At 40.6% G+C, this 19,950-nt stretch overlaps 1 protein-coding gene across 4 annotated transcripts in view; it reads right to left on the bottom strand.

The window, feature by feature from the left end:
• CRIP2 (cysteine rich protein 2) overlaps positions 1 to 18,558 on the bottom strand; it is a 151,305-nt gene extending 132,747 nt beyond the window's left edge. For all 4 annotated transcript variants that reach the window (XM_070940868.1, XM_070940870.1, XM_070940869.1 and 1 more), the window contains exon 1: positions 18,406 to 18,558. In XM_070940868.1, the coding sequence (XP_070796969.1) occupies positions 18,406 to 18,448 (43 nt within the window). In that variant the 5' untranslated portion in view covers positions 18,449 to 18,558. The remainder of the gene's footprint in view (positions 1 to 18,405) is intronic.
• Positions 18,559 to 19,950: the final 1,392 nt, after the last annotated feature.

The raw sequence follows: 19,950 nt of genomic DNA, 5'->3' as shown, positions 1-19,950 counted from the left end.
TGGAAGCGGTGCCAAAATGGTGGGCGCGCCGAGCCGACTCCCCACCAACAGCGCTCGCCACGTGGAGTGAGGCCGCCGTCCCGAATATGCAGCACGGGCGGCTGGCGTCCCCAGAAGCCACTCTCCCCACGAACAGGAGGAGATCCCTCGGCTGGCCTTATTAAAGCGCGGCTCCACCCGCAGATCCCTGACGGGATGGTAGCCAGTTCTCTTAAACGACGAAGCTGAGCCTCCCTCGCTGATGCCTTTACTTGCCTTGCCACCGCCTCACAAGCCGAGAAGCTCCAAACAATAATTATGAGGTAGGGGTTACGACAGCGAACCGCCCAACCCCTCCTCCACCGGTCACAATCTCCCAGCCTAATCCGCCCTGCAGGGACAGAGATCGGCAGCTGTGCGCACGCGAAGCGCGAAGCTTGATCCGACCCGGCTCACCAGCCACGCAGTCAGCTAAAACAGCAAACGGCAGGCAATCCAAGAAACTCCAAAGGAAAAAAACCTTCTTCTAACCGAAATAAATAGAAAGGAAATTTACAGCTACTCAAAAATAACTCAAAATCCTAATCGCACTACCCTAGAGCACAGAGGAAAAATAATCACCTCAGTCTGTCAGCAACTGAAAGACTGGGGAATCAAGGGTGAAGGGGTGTGGCTAGAGCACAGAGTGAGGTAGGAATTTGATTTAAAAGTTCTCTCAGTTGCTGTCAGAAAAGAGGATTGGTCCCAGCTATGGAGTGAAGACGCAGCACACTGGAAAATTGGTGTGTTTCTGTAGTGTTTCACTCTAACTACACAAACACACAAAATCTCACAAAGCTGTATGTGGCATTTTGTGTGGAAAAAGTGTGAAAGTTGGCTTTTGAGTTTTTTGTGGCTGTGTTCCTGCTTGTTGCAGGGGCCATTTTGGGTGAAGTGCAGCTGCTTTTACATTGTGTGTGAGTCAGTTGTGTTGTGTTGTTTTGTTTTGTGTATGTGTAAAGTGTGAAAGTTGGTTTTTGGTACCTCTTATTGTTTTGTGTACTTTGTTTATTATTTTTATTATTTATTATTATTGGCCACGCCCACCGGGTCACTAACCACCAAGCACGCCCACCAATTAAGCCACATCCACAGAACCAGCAGGGGAAATTTTTAGATTTCACCCCTGATGAGAAGAGTATGCTCCAGCACCAAAATGGTGACAATAAGAAAATAATCCAGAACTATTATGAAAAGCCGTATGATCAAGAGGAAATATCAGAGTATAAAATAAAATAATACTTGGAAGATGTATGGCAAATGTATTGTAATTTGGGGAAAATATCGCAACAGAGAAATGGAAATTATCAAGGAGAAATTAAGATAGGAGTAATAAAAAGAAGTAGTAGTCACGGAAGAAACACCGAGAAGACACACGGAAGGATTGATGTATTGTGTTTGTTTGCTTAAAAAAAAAACTTTTATAAAAAAAAAACTAGTCAGACATTCTCATGTCTTTTCACGCAGGGCAATTTAGAAAAAGCCTACACTCTTATGACATTTCAGAGATGCACAAATCAGTCTCTCACACACATTTGTTACATATTGACTTATCTCGTACATTTTTTATTTAGTTCTCAGGGTTTCCAATGAAGATGGCAATAGAGGAAGTATAACAGTTATCATCAGACTTGTTTCCACAGTACTCTGTTTATTTGAAGAAAAAATGTTAACCAAAATAGCACCCTTATAATGATTTTGAAAGGATACCTTAAAAAGATATCTTAAAAAGACGAGACCGTCTTTTGCCACCAATAGCCTCCCACCGACCAGTTCGTTCCCACAGGGAGGGACTACTCAGGGTACCGTCAGTCAAATTATGTCGACTGGCGACTCCCAGGGGGAGGGCTTTCTCTGTGGGGGCTCCAACCCTTTGGAATGAACTGCCCCCGGAGATACGGAATATCCCTGATCTCCGTGCTTTCCGCTGTGCCCTCAAGACCCTGATGTTCCAACAGGCGGGGCTAAACATACGAACATGTGAATGATTTTTTAAATGTTATCTAATTCTGGGTTTTATTTATTGACCAAACTAAGTAATAATTTTAATTAGCAATTTTATGATGTTTGTGTGTCTATATTTTTCTTGATTGTACACCACCTTGAGTCCTACGGGAGAAAGGCGGTATAGAAATATAATAAATAAATAAATAAATAAGAAACATTCAATTGTACTGCTTAGCAGAATCTATATACCAAATTACATTTAAAAAATGAATTTAATATCAAAAAAATTAAAATGTTGCAACACATGGTTAGTTTTCTTTGCATTCCTCATGATATGAAAGCTACAAACTGGAGATGAAGCTCTGTTGAGGATTGGGACACACATCTCTTTTTCCTTAAGCAAGATGATAGGAACCCCAAACTGCCTGATTCCAGGTTTTGTTTGCCTTTATGATGAGTCACTACATATCCTAGAAACTATTTTTAATATAAATAAAAACATTTAAAATAAGATGAAATTGTCTATACAAATCCATTTGATTTGATTTGTTTTCAATGTAATAATCAAAATCCAATAAATGATGGAATGTGAATTGGAGTCATATGTGCAACCAAAGTTGATAACCTCAGTCCAAAGTGTGTTCTACTGCTGCATATGGACAAACAGCACAGTCCTTGTATAATGTTGTTATATTTGAACCAGACCAATAAGTGCTCAAAAATGTCTCCTATAATTCATGCAGAATTTCAGTTTTGACTTTTATATTTTCTGTAGATATTTTTTCTACAGGAATGATTCCAAAAGCACTCATAGAGGAAAATGCTATGAATATATTTATTTTATGCTCAAAAGTATTCTCAGAATGGAACAATGTAGAAATATTTCATAATAAACTTAACCACTCCTGTAAATAACTTTAAACAAAAAAATACACCCTATTTTCCTTAATATGGCTATTTGAAAATGGTGAAAGTGAAACAAGCACATTGGGTTGTACACAATTCAGTTATGGGGAGGGTTTGGAAAATTGAGTATTGTGTTGTCACATTTATCAAACTCAACCAATTCCAGGAAGGAAAAAGGAATTGTGCATAACAGATGATCAAAATAGAATCGATGTTTAGCTGAATGTAAGAAAGCAATGTTCTACCAGTTCTATTAAAAAAAAATTAGTGAACAGAGATTGTTTTCCTGGATTCTCCACAAGCAGCAAATAATACCCAGAATAAAGCCACCAAAATAAAGAAAAGAATCAGGCCAAGTTATTATGCAGCAGCAACCAAACCAGATTCTGGACCAATGCATCTGTTGTTGAACAAAAGACAGCAATGTTCTTTTGATAGGAGCAGGAAAAAGAATAGCAGTTTAAAATAAATATTTGACTGCTTATTCAATCCCACCCCTAGCTAAAGAAAATCAACAAAGAATCCATGAAACCTTAGATCAGTGTTTCTCAAACATTCTGCAACTATGAACACTAAACAAATGTTTGAAATATGTAGACATTAGAGAATCCATTTAAATACTCAATTGCATGTTTTCATCTTGATGTTTTCATCTTGAAGAGCATGGGGTAGATTTTTCAGTAAAAAAATCTGATTTTTCACTAGCCCTTCATTCCATTTTTAAAACTCAGTTTAAATTGTTTTTGTATCGTAACAACTAATAACTCAGAGAATAAACTAGTCAAAATTGTTATTCATTAGAAATCTGTAATTACTAAGGGACATTTAGATGCCCAGTCTAATAAAATCTGTTTTAGATACTCTTTCTTCATATCTTCTATTCATTTTTATTCACATATGCAACATCACATTTCTACTCATATTTGGAACCCCCCCCCCAGATTAAAATATTCTTTATTCTTAATATTAAAAAGAGGCAGGATAGAATATTTCCCCTAAAAGAGAAGAGGAGAAAAAATCTTAATAAAGGGCCCCAGTAGCAGCCCCAGTTTTCCTGCCATAGGAAAACAGCCTCAAGCAGAAACTTGAAGATGACTTTGTTTCCCAAAAAGTAGAGAAAAGAACAAGGGGATCAGCCATATTGGACTTAATTCTCACTAACAGAGATGAAATGATAGAAAATATTGAAGCTATAGGAACCTTGGGAGAGGAGTGAACATGCAATGTTGGAATTCAACATCATGCAAGCACAAGCAATAGAACAAAGTCAAACTTGAGAGTTTGGGAAGGATTCCATGGATGAGAACCCTCAAGGGGAAAACAACTCAAGAAGCTGGGAAAATTTTGAAAAATGAGATTATAAAAGCCCAGTTTAGCACAACGCCAATGAAGAAGAAAAATAACTGCTCCCAAAAGAAACCAGCTTGGCTGCATAAAGAACTCTCTGATAAATTGAAAGACAAAAAGGACAAGTATATAAAGTGGAAAGAGGGGCACATAACTAAGGCAGAATATCAGCAAATAGCCAGAGCCTGCAAAGATGAAGTGAGGAAAGCTAAGGCTCATAATGAACTAAGGTTTGCGACAAAAGAAAAAAATAACCAAAAAAGCTTTTTTCAACACCTTAAAAACAAGAAAAAAGTCAAGGAAACAATTGGTCCATTGGTGGGAGAAAGTGGCAAGAAGGTGACAAGCAATTTTTGCATTCCTTTTTACACAAAGGGAAAACAGTCAAGCCTATCAAAAATAACACTTCAAAAAACAGATTAGGAACACAAGTTAAAATAGAGAAGAAAATGGCAAGTGAGCACCTGTCCACCCTAGACGAGTTTAAATCACCAGGACCAGATGAATTACACCCCAAAGTTCTGAAGAAACTGGCAGATCTGATCCAGGGGCGGGTTTCAAAACCCGTCACTACTGGTTCGCTTGTGGACACTCGTGTGATGCTTCTGCGCATGCGCAGAAGCGTCCGGGCGGGTGGGAAGAGCCTCCCACCGCCGCTATCGATTCACCTGATCTGGAGCAAACCAGTAGCAACCCACCACTGATGTGATCTCAGAACCATTGAACAATATCTTTCAAAGATCATGGAGTATTGGGAAACTGAAAAAGAGCTGATGTAGTTCCCATCTTCAAAAAAAAAAGGGGGGGGGAGAAATAGATCCAGGAAACTACAGACCTATCAGCCTGACCTCAATACCAGGGAAGATTCTGGAAAAGATAATCAAGCAATGAATCAGTGAACACCTAGAAGGAAACAAAGTAATAACCAAAAGCCAACATGAGTTTGTCAAAAACTGATCATGCCAGACAAATCTTATTGCATTCTTTGAAAAAGTGACAAAATTAGTGGACCAGAGGAATGCTGTGTATATAATTTACTTGGACTTCAGTAAGGCATTTGATAAAGTAGGCCATAACCTACTATTTGATAAGATAGAAAAATGTGGGTTAGGCAGCATCATCACCAGATAAGATTCATAACTGTCTGACCAACCGCATTCAACATGTAGTCCTCAACAGAACTACAGCTACATGGAGAGATGTATGCAGTGGGGTAACCCAAGGCTCTGTTTTAGGCCCAGTACTCTTCAACATTTTCATCAATGTTGAGGGGATGAGGGGATAGATGGGGAACTCATCAAATTTGCAGACGACACCAAACTAGCAGGAATAGCCAACACTCCAGAAGATAGGCTCAAGATACAGAAGAATCTTCCATGATGGGGGTATTTTACCCCCTTGTTGAATATTGCAAAATAAATCTCTAAGTTGTCCCACCATTTCAGCTTGTAAAGTTTTGTAATACACTGCGGTCAAACCATCCGTGCCAGGAGCTTTAGCTGTTTTTAACTGTTTAATTGCTACTGTTATCTCCTCCTCTGTTATAGGATAATTCATTCTTTCCTTTTGTTGGTCAGTAATTTTTGTAACTCTCTTATCATTTAAATATTTTTCTATAACTCCATTCTGCACCTCCTCTTTGGCATATAGTTTGGTATAATAGTCCACAAAAGCTTCTTTAATTAATTTTTGTTGAAAAATTTCTTTCCCTCCAGTTTCAATACTATCAATAGTCCGTATACTTTGTTTTTTCCTCAATGTGTAAGCCAGCCATCTGCCCGGTTTATTAGCGTTGCAAAATGTATTATGCTTCGCATATTGTAAGTTTGTTGCAACTTGTTCCGCCATAAGCATTTGAAATTGGTCTTTCAAAAGTTTTATAGCACTTCGTATTCTTTCATCTGTTGGATTTTTAATAAGTAACTGTTCTTTATTCTTTATTTCCGTTTCCAATTCAGATCTTTTCTTTTGTCGGAACAGTCTATGTTTAGAGTTCATGTAGATAAGTACCCCTCTCATATAAGCTTTACTTGCGTCCCAAACAATTTCAATTGGGGTACCTTTATTCAAATTTGTTTCAAAAAATTCTTTCAAATGCTTTTTAAGTTCTATTGTATTTTTTTCATATCTAAACAAGTTCTCATTTAATCTCCAAGAACGTCTCTCAACCTTATCCATCTCAGTTTCAATCCATACAGGGCTATGGTCAGTCAAAGTTCTTGGAAAAATCTTTGTTCTTTTTGTCTTAACAAGTAGATCATTTGACAACAGGATAAAATCAATCCTAGAAAAGGATCTATGTCTATCAGAAAAGAAAGTGTAGTCCAATTCATTTGGGTTCTGTATTCTCCAAACATCTTTTAGTTCCATATCTTCTTTCATATCAAAAAAAGTCTGTGGTAGTCTAATTCTAGACTTTGCCAAACTCTTTTTATCTAATTTAGAATCAATTACTCCGTTCCAGTCTCCCATAATTAAAATAGATCTATAGTCCCATTGCAATATTTTAGTATGTAACATCTTATAAAAATAGTCCTGTTGTTGATTGGGAGCATAAATTCCAATCAAAAGAATTTGGCCATTTGCTGTAAACAATTCAATTGCTACAAACCTACCATCTTGATCTGCTTCTATAACTTTAGCTGTTAACTTTTTATTTACATAAATAACCACACCATTCTTTTTCTGCGAGGTTGAAGATATAAAGTGTGCTCCTAGTTTTGAATTTATCAAATATTTTTGATCTTGAGTTGTGATATGCGGTTCTTGTAAACATATTATATCATTATTAAATTGTTTCAAATATGTAAATAGTTTCTTCCTTTTTTGTGCTGAATTCAACCCATTGACATTCCAAGATAAACACTTAAAGGTCATCAGCCTCTTTCTGGAGCACAGAGCAAAATACTTGAAGTTCATCCGAGAGCTTCGATCTCGCTCCTCCCATAGCTCCACTCTCTTGTACAGTACTCTTAACTGCCTTCTTGTCTTGTCTTTCCTGTTGTTGTTGTTGCTTTTGTTTAAGTAACTTAGATTGAGCTCTGGTTATACGTTGATCTTTAACTTCAGTCAACTGAATCAAATCCAAAATTGGAGAAGAATCAAGCAAGGGCTCCTTCTGCACCTTGCACTACTTCTAATTCCTGCTTAGACTGTTCTTGCAATTGCCTCTCTTCACTCTCCTTAATCTCCAAAACTGTGGATGTACGTGGAGATGGTGTTCTTTCCTTAAGAATAGTAGTGTAAAAGTGTTGTGCCTTCTCCACGGTATTCAACCGATATCCTTCTCCCTTATATCTGAAAATTATCCCAGCTGGTGCATCCCACCGGAAGGGTATCTGTAAATTTTTCAATTCCTTAACAAGAAAACCAAATTCTTTTCTGGCTTTCAGCATTTTAGGAGGTAATTCTTTAAAGATTTCAAGTTGTGAACCCCCCACTTGTACAGAAGTATGAAAAGATTTTTGCAGGATATCATTTCTAATTTCTCTATCTGTAAAATATATGACCACATCTCTGGGCAGTTGTCTTTGTCTGGCCACCCAAGAGTTCACTCTGTAAATTTTATCTATTTTGTGAAATACCACATCAGGATTAACTTGTAAAATCTTGGCCAAGGCTTCAGAGCAAACTTGTCTCAAATCCTGTCTCTCCTCCTCTCGAATTCCCCGAAGCCGTATGGCGAATTCCATCGCCCGGAATTGTATCATAACAATCTCATCTTCAATTCTCTGCATTTTATTATCAACTTCATCAATTTTATAATCATTGTCTTTCATCTTGACATTAACTTCTGATTTAAATTCTTCAACTTTAAAATCAACTTTCCCAATAAATTCTGCCAGGCCAGACGCCACTTCTGATATTTTTTTGGTCACCTTATTTTGATTCTGTTTCACCATATCTTTAACTTCATTAATTTCCTGCATGAATTCCTGATGTGATTTTTGAAGTTTATCATCTATCTCCTGTTGAGATTTTAGAAATTTATCATCCAAAGTTTTAGAAATAAATTGTTTTAAATCTCCCACATCAAATTCTTTTTTCTGGGTTTGTAACTGCTGAGCAGAGGGAAGCTGCGTTTCTTGTTTATGTGTGGGGGATCCCCCCCCTGCTGCCTTCCCTTCCTGCTTCTTTGAAGCCATCCTGCTGCGTAGTCTGGATTTTCTAAAAAGGGAAGTTCCTTTTCCTTTCCCTCCTGCACAAAGACTTCTAAAAAAGTCCCCCAGATTTGATCAATTAAAAGCTAAGGTAAAACAAAGTCCAATATTAGAAAGGGAGAAATTTTCCACTTGCTTCTCTTATAACAAACAAGGCAACTTTGCAACAACTTGATAGCTTGTAACACAAAATAACTTCACCAATCCACACTCATTGGCTCGTTAACTTTAAGGCTAAGCGCCATGTTTTTTTTCCAAGCACTTTCACTCACTCAAATTTGTCTCAGTTTAAAAAATCAACAAAGCGCTGATACTTGCGTTTCCAAATTTGAGGGTTCCGATAGGTTCGCTGCTTGTTAAAACTGATTCTTTTCAAATTACGTTTCCTGCAGCCGGCTTGTTTTGCGAAAGCAAAGTCGTCCCACGTCGCCCGGAGTTTCCGCAGGTTGGGAGGGAGCCACACCCGTTCTCTCCCCAGAAACAATTCCCTGGGGGACAACGGGGGCTCAACCTGTACCCTGCGCTCTCTACTTCTTCAATCCTTAGGATTTTGAAGCTTTCAAGCCGCTTCTGAGTAGCGAAGCGGCTCTACGGGCGGCGGGGCTGGCGGAGCTCCGAAAGGCACCGCCGTCGCCGAAGGCAGAGAAACCAGAAGTCCCTATATATCGAAACTGCCTATATATCGTTGATACCAAAAGAACAAGTTGGTCCTAAAAAACCAGAGAATTATAGACCAATATCTCTTTTGAATACAGACTATAAAATCTATGCGAAAGTATTAGCCAACAGGTTGATGCCAGTAATTCAAAAGGTGATTCATGAGGATCAAGCGGGATTTATTGAGGGCAGATATATGAAGGATAGTGTAAGGCAAGTAATAGATTTATTGGAATATCTTGATAAGAATAAACAGATTCCTGCAGTGCTGGTTTTTTTGGATGCAGAGAAGGCCTTTGATAGAGTGGATTGGAATTTTCTACTAAAGACTTTAAAAAAGATGGATTTTGGGGACCGATTTATACAGGCGATTTCAGCAATTTATCAAGAGCAAAAGGCACAGATTATTATTAATGGAAGTTTGACGACAGAGTTTAAAATTGAAAAAGGAACAAGACAGGGATGTCCGTTGTCCCCACTTTTATTTATTTTAACATTGGAAGTCTTGTTAAATACAATACGGGACTCTAAAATTTTGAAAGGCATAATGATAAGGCAAGAGGATTATAGAATAAAGGCATTTGCAGATGATCTGGTTGTTACCCTATCACAACCTATGGAATCAACAATCTTGATGAAGGACATTATACAAGACTATGGTAGAGTTTCGGGTTTTAGACTGAATTCAAAAAAGACTAAAATGATAGTTAAAAATATGACACAAGATCGTAAACATGAGCTTGAAAGGAGGGCAGGTTTTGAAATTGTACCTAAGGTAAAATATCTTGGAGTTCAGGTTGCAGAATCAAACATGAAATTGTTTCAAAATAATTATGAGGTGTTGTGGCGAGAGGTTCAGAAAGACATGGAGATTTGGAAAAAGCTGCAACTGTCTCTACTTGGAAGAATAGCAGCAGTTAAGATGAACATTTTGCCAAGATTTCTGTTTTTGTTTCAAATGATTCCGGTGCTTAAAAGTGATAAACAACTGAAAGTTTGGCAGTCTGGTGTGAATAAGTTTGTCTGGAACGAGAAGAAGCCGAGAGTGAAATTGAAAATTATGCAAGATGTTCCAGAAAGAGGAGGCCTTAAACTCCCAAACCTACAGTTATATTATGATGCAGCAGCTTTAACTTTAACAAGTGATTGGTTTGGAAGTAAAAAGACTGGAATATTGAATGCAGAAAGTTTTGATCTTGAATTTGGATGGCATGCTTATCTATTTTATGACGACAAAGTAGATAAAGTATTTAAAAGTCATATACTTAGAGACTCTTTGATGAGAGTTTGGAAGAAGCACCGACTCAAATGGGATTATAAAATACCGCTATGGCTGGATCTTGGTCATACTTTGTGGAATACAAATATAATGTCACTCGGGGGGTTTTTATATAAAGAGGTTCTTTTTACAGATGCGGGCAGATGGCAGCTGAAGACATTACAGACACTGTTGGATGAAGGGTTTAATTTAACTTGGTTACAATATAATCAATTAGAACTGAGATGGAAAGAGGACCAAAAAACTGGCATTATGTTGCATGAGGAAGAATTGGTTAGACATATAAGAGAGAAAGGTCCAATGCATATTAAAAGGCTTTATAATGTTTTGTTAGAAAGAGATTCAGAAACGGAATTAGTTAAAGATTGTATGATTAAGTGGGCACAGAATTTTGAAGAACCAGTGATGCTGGAAACTTGGGAAAAAATTTGGGTCCAGAATGTTAAATTTACACAGTCGCAAAACCTGAGAGAAAATTTTTATAAAATGTTTTATAGATGGCATTTAGATCCTAAAAAGTTGTCATGTATGTACCCTAATGTTCAGCCAAAATGTTGGAGATGTGAATGTTTAGATGCTACGTATTATCATGTTTGGTGGACCTGCAGGAAGGTTAAGGCTTTTTGGATAAAAATTTGGTGGGTCATGCAGAATGTTTTGAGGAAAAAAATTGAATTTTCTCCACAGTTGTTTTTACTGGGTATAGTTAAGGGTTTTACACGGGGTGAAATAAAACTGATATTGTATATGATAACAGCAGCAAGATTGTTGATAGGTAAATATTGGAAGAATGAAGCTTTGCCCACTATCGAGGAATGGATATTGAAGATGGCTAGTTTTGCAGAGATGGCGAAGATTTCAGCATACTTAAAAGACTGTTCACAAGAGACTTATGAATGGGAATGGAAAAGCTGGATAGAATATGTCCAGAACAAATACCAAACTAGAAAGTATCAAATAGCTTTTATTTGAAAATAATGTATTAGAAATATTTTAATGTAAAGAGATAAAAAGGAAAAATTATACAGGGGGAGGGATGGGTTTAAGCTTATATATCAGTGTTATTAGTTATGAATACATAATAGGGAAGTCTGGGGGGGGAAGGTTAGGGAGGGTTAGGGAGGATGGGAAGTTTGGGGAGGGAGGTGGGGGGGGTGAAAAAAGGGGTGAAAATGTAATTGTAAAACTTTTGCAATAAAAAAAAAAAGATACAGAAGAATCTTGACTGACTTGAACATTGGGCTCTATCTAACAAAATGAAATTCAATCGTGAAAAAAATAAGCTTCTACATTTAGGCAAGAAAAACAACACACACAGGTACAGTATATGTGGTTTAGTAGCAACTGTGAGAGGGATCTTGGAGTCCTAGTGGACAATCATTTAAATATGAGCTAGCATGTGCTGCAGCTGCCAAAAAAGCCAACACAGTTCTAGACTGCATAAACAGAGGGATAGAATCAAGATCACGTGAAGTTTTAATACCACTTTATAATGCCTTGGTAAGGCCACAATGGAATACTGCATTCAGTTTTGGTTGCTATGATGTAAAAAAGATGTTGAGACTCTAGAAAGAGTGCAGAGTGCAGAGAAGAGCAACAAAGATTTGGAAGGTTTGGAGGTTCTTTATATAAGAACAGTTGCTGGAATTGGGTATGCCTAGTTTAATGAAAAGAAGGACTAGGGCAGTGGTGGGTTGCTCCCGGTTCGCACCGGTTCTCGAGAACCGGTAGTAAAAATCTCTCATCGTTCAGAGAACCGGTAGTAGTTGCTGGCTGGCCACGCCCCCAAACCGGTTCCCCGGCCGCCATGTTCATCACCGCCATGTTCTTTGCACATGCGCATCCTATTGCCTTGCAAGTCCAATGGAATGTGCATGCGCAAAGAACATGGGGCCAAAGCAGATGCTTTTTGGCAGCCTGCGGAGAAAGTGGCTGGCAAAAAAGCCTTTTCGGAGGCTTTCTGGCCAGCCACTTTCCAGCAGCGGCAGCTGGCTGGGGGCTGCCAAAAACTCGGGTTAGCTTGCCTTCCTGATTCTGGACCAGCCGCCATGGAAGGTAAGCAGCCGAAAAAAGAAGCGGTGATGGGGGAGGAAGGTAAGCAAGTGGGCCTGGCCACAGGGACCACCGGGAAGGCAGGCAAGCATGTCGGGGCTGCTCGGCTAGCTAGCTCCCTTCCCCATGGCCCTACCATGCTTGCCTGCCTTCCAGCCCGGCCAGTGGGTCCTTCAGGGAGACAGAGCCGCTGTGCTGGAGGTGAGAGGGGCAGCGGCAGCAGCGGTACTGGGGGCAGATGGCTGGATGTCTCTCCCTCTCTCTCTCTCTCTCTCTCACACACACACACACACTGTAAGGATTGCCTCTCCTTTCAACTTAAGAAAGTACGAACTCTTGAAACGTAACTCTTGAAACGTAGATGTTCAAAAGGATTCTTTTATTAAGCAGAAGTGAAAACCATCCAGCTAAAGCACAATCTGAATACTCTTAGGTAAAGCAGTAGGATTAAAGTGGTAGAGACCCCTCCCTTTTAGTCAGAATGCAGATTTTAGCCAATACACAAGTGTGAAGATGTTTTCTTTACTATTTCCTTTGAGAACCCGAACAAACATGCATTTCCACCACTACCCTTTAAAGTGAGACAACCCACATGGCTATCCTATAAATTCCTGTAGGTAAAGGGAATCCCAGGCCTCCTTGGTGCCAGGATATAGGTTGTAAAATATCTGATGACACAGGCCATGCTAGTAAATCGAATCCAAGTCCCCCCTTCCTCCACTTGAATGGCAGTATCACTTTTAGGGATCTGACACACACACACACACACACACACACGCCCTGCCCGGTTGCCTCCACTGCCGCTTCTTTTGCGTTGGCTTCTCGCCTCTCTTAAAGTTGATCGTGAAGCAGCAGCAAAGCCGACAGGGGCTTGTGTGTGTGTGTGTGTTTGTGTGTGTGTGTTTGTCCTTCTGCGGTCCTCTCCCGGGGGACAGCCAGGGCTTCGCCGCCTCCTCTTTCCTTCAGAGGGGCTGCCTCCAAGTCCTTGCGAAGGGATAAACACACACATACACATACACTCCCTGCCCTGTCACCTCCATTGCTGCTTCTTTTGTATTAGCTTCTTGCCTCTCTTCAAGTTGATCGTGAAGAGCTGAAAGACATTTCCTTAGATCTCCAAGCCATTGTGCAACATCAGAGATCTAAGGTGAAGTCTTCCAGCTCTTCACAATCAACTTTAAGAAAGGTGAGAAGCTAATGCAAAAGAAGCAGCAGTGGAGGTGACAGGGCAGGATGTGTGTGTGTGTGTGTGTGTGTGTTTATCCCTTCGCAAGGACTTGGAGGCAGCCCCTCTGAAGGAAAGAGGAGGCGGTGAAGCCCTGGCTGTCCCCAGGGAGAGGACCGCAGAAGGACAAAAACACACACACACACACACACACACACACACACACACACACACAAGCCCCTGTTGGCCTCGCTAATGCTTCTTTTGCATTGGCTTCTCGCCTCTCTTAAAGTTGATTGTGAAGAGCTGGAAGACTTCTCCTTAGATCTCTGATGCTCCAACAATGACGTGGGGGAGGAAACGGCACCTGGTTCCACTTCTGGGACAGGAGAGGAGAGGGGTAGCAGCTGCTGCAATGTTGGAGGCTCTTGGAAATGTTGTGGGGGAGGGTGAGAGGGAAATGAATCTCTTCTTGGTCTTGGGGGAGAAGTTTGTCAAAATTCCACCCTTTTTTTACGTACATCCACGTTAAGGGGGCTTTGTCCCTCTCTCCCCCTTTAGTCACTTCCCCACTATTCGTCCGACCCGTTACTCAGAGACCGAAGTCCTGATCAGAGGAGTTTGTGGTTTGATGAGGCAATTAAAAGAAAGGCTGTTTTTCTAGACATGAAGCATCTCCCCCCCCCCTCATTTTCCAGTTTGGGCTGCTAGGCAGGCAGGCTTTTATTTTGTCAGCCCAAGGGTCAGGGGAAGGTACACAGGAAATCGCTCTGTCTCTGCAGCATCAGTCATGTGATTGAGTGGGCATGGCCAACTTGATGTCACTCACAGCAAGGTGCCACCCCACCTTGCCTTGAGTGACTTTGAGTTGGCCACGCCCACTCAGTCACATGACCAAGCCACACCCACCAAATAAGCCACGCCCAGAGAAACCGTAGTAAAAAAATTTGGAACCCACTCCTGGACTAGGGGTGACATGATAATAGTGTTCCAATATCTCAGGGGCTGCCACAAGGAAGAGGGAGTCAAGCTATTCTCCAAAGCACCTGAGGGGAGGACAAGAAGCTAATCAAGGAGAGAAGCAACCTAGAACTAAGGAGAAATTTCCTGACAGTTAGAACAATTAATCAATGGAACAACTTGCCCACAGAAGTTGTAAGTGCTCCAACCCTGGAAATTTTAAAGAAGGGATTGGATAACCATTTGTCAGAAATGGTATAGGTGGGGTTTCCTGCTGAAATAGGAGATTGGACTAGAAGGTCCCTTCCAACTCTGTCATTCTATTCTTTTCTTTTGAAGAGGTTAGTTTTTAGGAATGGAGAATTTGTATTCATTCAGAAAGACTGGGCCAATCTATTTATAAGCAAAGAGCAGCCAGAAATCCTAAATAAGCAATAGGCAAGGAGTCCAATCTGACATGATTAGCTCAGACAAACACCTAGCATTTTCTCTTTTGCCTATAGAACCAGCCATGACCTTACATGATCCAGGGGTAAAATTTGATTGGATTGGGCAAACTGGTAGTGACGATTTGAATCAGTTCGCTGAATCAGTAAAAAATCACCCCTGGTTGGCCCTGCCCACACCCACCCAGTCGCCCGGTCACCGCTCACCTCTTCTGGCCGCTCAATATTCCACAGAATCCAACATTAAATACAGCAGAGAGAATCCGAACTTTTCTCCCTCCATTCACAGTGGAGCTGCTGCAGCCTGTCCCTTTAAGGTAGTCCCCAGGAGAGAGGAGGCCAGGGGGGACCATAAAGGGAACAGCAGCTCTGCTTTTGAGTGGAGGGAGAAAAGTTTGGATTCTCTCTGACACAGAATTCAATGTTAAATGCAGCAGAGAGACTCCGAACTTTTCTCCCTCCATTCACAGCGGAGCTGCTGCAGCCTGTTCAATGGTGGGATCCTACTGGTTTAACAACTGGTTTGCTGAGCGCGCATGACAGACTTTGCTCATGTGCACTTTGAAAAAAACTGAATTTCCACGTTGCTGAGAGCAAGGAAAACAGCTGAGGAGTGGCAATCCACTCTGCCGCCCCGATCAGCTGGGCTTTAGAAGCAGAAATATAGGTAAGTATAAGGCAGGGGCAGGCGGGTGGGCCCACTTCAAAGAAAGAAAGAACCAGTTCACTCACAGCTGAAAGTCGAAGCAAACAGTTCTCCCGAACTGGTCCAAACTGGTAGAATCCCATCACTGAGCCTGTCCCTTTAAGGTAGTTCCCAGGAGGGAGGGGGTTGGGGGGACCATAAAGGGAGAGCAACACTGTTGTGAATGGAGGGAGAAAAGTTCGGATTCTCTCTGCCACAGAATTTAATGTTAAATGCAGAAGAAAGAATCTGAACTTTTCTCCCTCCATTCACAGCGGAGCTACTGCAGTCTGTCCCTTTCAGGTACTTTGACCCCTGGGAGGGAGGGGGCCAGTAGCTCCACTGTAAATGGAGGGAGAAAAGTTCGGCTTCTCTCTGCCACAGCATTCACTATGAGCCCTTCTCGTGCTCATACACACATTTTTTCCTACCGGGTTCTGTGGGCATGGCTTTGGGGGGGGGGGGTCATGTGACTGAGTGGGCATGGCCATGAGTGACATCAAGTTGGCCACACCCACACAGTCACAGGAAACCCCTCCCCCACCAAGCCACGCCCACAGAACCAGTAGGGGAAAATTTTGAATGTCACCACTGGGTGACATTGACCCCATAGGAATTTGTCAACAGCAATTAAAATATTGAAGGACATATTCTTACACAGGAACAGGCATCAAAAACACGGTGACTCTATAAGACGGGATAGCGCTGGGGCGGGTGGGCAGGCCCAGCTGCTGGCCATAACTACCCATTCGCCTGAACCAGTCCGAACCAGCTGAATCCCACCCCTGAGAACAAAGATTCTCAGGTCCTAAGTAACCAATATAAATAAGAATTAAATTCAATAAGAGAAATAAAGTTATGGGCCCATAAAATGTTGGCCACAGTTCCACACATAATTAAGGTCATTAATCTGTATTACTGTCAGAGTTCCTTGTTTTCTGATATCTAAACACTAGAGAATATGATCTTTTACAACATTTCCATACTTTCATGTCATGTACAGAATGTCTTGTTCATTATAGGAGCTCCAAATTTCTCACTGTTTTCCCTACCTGCTTTTGGCAATTAGGGCTTTAATAAAGGATATTTATAAACCATTCTGTGAACACTTTTGGTTTTTAAGGATAATATATATTTTGCAATAATAGGAAACATCAATTTGCTTTCAACATGTATGTTTCTCATCTTCTCACACAGAAACTGCTTCCAACAAAAAGTTACAGATGCTTTTGTAAAGGTACAACAAGATGACCAAGTATTGTCTTACAGAGACACCTGTACTTGCACAGAATTTGTTTCCTGCCTTTGTTATTTTTACAAACAACTCAAGGCAGCAAACATATCCAACACACCTTCCTCCTCCTATTTTCCTCACAACAACCCTGTGAGGTGTGTTGGGCTGAGAGAGTGACTAGTCTGAGGTTACCCAACCCAGTTGACTTTCATGGCCAAGACAGGATTTGACCTCATGGTCTCTTCATTCTAGCCAAGTGCCTTAACTCATCTAGACCAAACTGATTTCATGCTTACGTTGACAATTTCCTTCCAACCAATGCCCCCTCAAATATTTAAGATCATATATGAAAACAAAGCTCTGTTCCAGTAGATAATTGTTGAGCTGGGTAGGTCCTGCTAGTGGAGCAGCTTCACATTTAATATGCTTTATCTTAAACAAGAACAGAGACTGATCAGATGTGCTACTAAAACAACAGCAGCACCAGTCTAAGTGAGAAAAATAATAATGTACTTTGAATATGAGACAGAACTGATTTAGATAAAAGTTTTCTTCTTGGAAAGTAGTTATCAGGCCCTGGAATAAATATGGAAAGGAAGGAAATTTTTAAACCTAAAAGAAAAAGAAAAAATATTTTTGGTATGTGTTGGGCAGAATTTCTGGAGCACTCTGTTCTGTTCTGTTTTGGTAGATGTTCAACATCTACCAAAGAAATTTCCAAGTACAGTATTTTGATGATATATTTCTCTGTTTTCTGTAACTTCTGGGATTCAGAATTATATTGGTTGTGAAAATGGAAATTCTATTTTTTTACCATGGCTGAAACTGACATGGATACCACAGAAATGCAACAATAGCCTTGGGTGGGGTTGAGATGGAATAAATGGAAATGGCTGAAGAGGGGAATTTGAACCACTCCTAACTTCTTGGAAGAAGCAGCGAGAAATACAGAGGAATTGTTTGGTTTTAGAAAAAAAAATTCTAAACTTTTCTAAAACCTGCATCCTCTGCAAATGAAAAACCCTTAATCTTAATCCACAAGGATTTAGGAAAATCATAGTGCACTTCCATAGGGAAATCTGTTCTTGGTTTAAGGGCATCTCAGTCATCAACTGGAAAATATCTCAAAGTGAGGAGAGGAGTGATGATAGATAACAAAGGGAATTGAGTTATCACCTACAACGGCTGGTCTTTGCGGTCCCACAACGAGTAAATCATATATTTTTTTCCCATATAACCAATAAGATTTATTTCAGAGAAACACTTTTGAGAGGGGAAAGAAACTGAGCTATGAAACGCTCCCTGGAAAGAAGGCGTCGACCCCTCCCAGCCCTTCCTACGTAGTCTGGGTGCTCCAGAAGGCAGTTTCTCAGTCAGGGCAGAGAACCGGAATGTGTCGTTGAAAAAGAGAGCCAAGCATCACTATCAACTGGGATAGAGCGCTCAAATCTCTAAATTGCAGGGTTTAGAAAACACTAATACAGGAGAGAGAGAGAGAGATACAAGCTCCGAGAAATACAATAATGCAAAAAAGGAGAAAAAGACTCACCAAAGTAGACAGTCTTGTCGCACTTGGGGCACTTGGATGCCATGATGGATAACAAAAATCTAACCACGAGCGTTTTCTCTGCCTGTCAGCCCCCCACTTACATGCTTCTTCTCTCATCCACCCACGCCAGCTGGAACACGCCTTAGTCGCATGTCCATTGGCTGCGCTCTCCAGTCAAGGGAGGAGAAGGTATGTAGATAGAGTCGACACTGGGTGGAGCTATTGGTTCCCCTCATCTCCTCCCTTTATTGACGAAAGAGCAAAAATAGAGCAATGGGATGCCTTCCTGCTGTATCCTTTCAAGCGTACAGAAAGGCAGCTTCCGGCGGCTGGGAAAATGAACTCTGCTTTGCTTCAAGTTCTTAAATTGGTTGCTGTCTGCTGCCTCAGTGGTAGTGCAATGGTAATGCCCACCAATCCGAAAGAAGGGTACACACTAAGAAGCAGCTTCTTCTCCTTTTAGCCAGTGCTCCCAAATAGCGTGGTGGGAAGACCTGGGCGTAGAAAGGTTATATTGTATGAACAGGTATCTAAACAGGCCGTGGGGGCTATTCTTATTTATGCAGTTTAGGGTTGCCAGGTCTGCTTCCAAAAAATAGGGGGGGGGGAGTAAGTAGTAAAAAAATTTTTTAAAAAAATTACAATTAAATTATATATTTTTTTACAAACAATTTACAGTAGGCCGTCGTATCTGTATTTGTTCTGTTGTTAATCCATGCAAAAGTAGCTTCCCAGTCTTTGGTGTATTTGCACACTCCTCTCTTTCGTTTTAAAGAATTCGAAATCTCACCGCTGTCACTCTCATCACTCGATGCCATTTTAGGTCAGTCGACACAAGCTACAATACATTTTAAAAATGTGAACTGTACATAATTTTATAATATATTTTTATTTTAATCTCATTAATTTTTTCGGAGAATCGAGTTCAATGGATATTCGATCTTTGTCTCATTCTAACTTATGAAAAAAAAGACAAAACGCGATTCTCCTATTCTTATTCTCTTAGACTGTACAGCTTTAGATTACGTACCATTTCATCATAAAGCTTTTGAATAAAAAAAATGTCCACTATTTTGTGAAAAAAAATAGTGAACATAATGTGAAAAAAGCGGACTGTCCGCTCAAATAGTGGACACCTGGCAACTACTCAGATAAGGCAAGGGTCAGCTGCTAAACTTAAAAGCTGCAATATCCACATGGAAAACAGTTACAAGACAGTAATGTGAAGTTTTTGTTTTTTTTTAAATTTGATTTATATGCCGCCCTTCTCCGGAGACTCAGGGCGGCTTACAATGTGTTAAGCAATAGCCTTCATACTTTTGTATGTTTATACAAAGTCAGCTTATTGCCCCCACAAACTGGGTCCTCAATTTACCTATCTTAGAAAGGATGGAAGGCTGAGTCAACCTTGAGCCTGGTGAGATTCGAACTTACAGTAATTGCAGACACTTGGTGTTAATCACAATGCTTTTAGTCTGCTGAGCCACCAGGCCCTTGTCAACTGTAAACTGGCTTAAGATGAGTTGGAGGCTTAAGATGAGTTGG

The sequence above is a fragment of the Pituophis catenifer genome, unplaced genomic scaffold, assembly GCF_029215685.1.
Source record: "Pituophis catenifer annectens isolate HBS135680 unplaced genomic scaffold, rPitCat1.0.hap2 SCAF_3, whole genome shotgun sequence".
Classification (NCBI taxonomy): domain Eukaryota; kingdom Metazoa; phylum Chordata; class Lepidosauria; order Squamata; family Colubridae; genus Pituophis; species Pituophis catenifer.
Note: the sequence above shows the minus strand (reverse complement) of the source record. Positions and strands in the feature narration are given on the sequence as shown.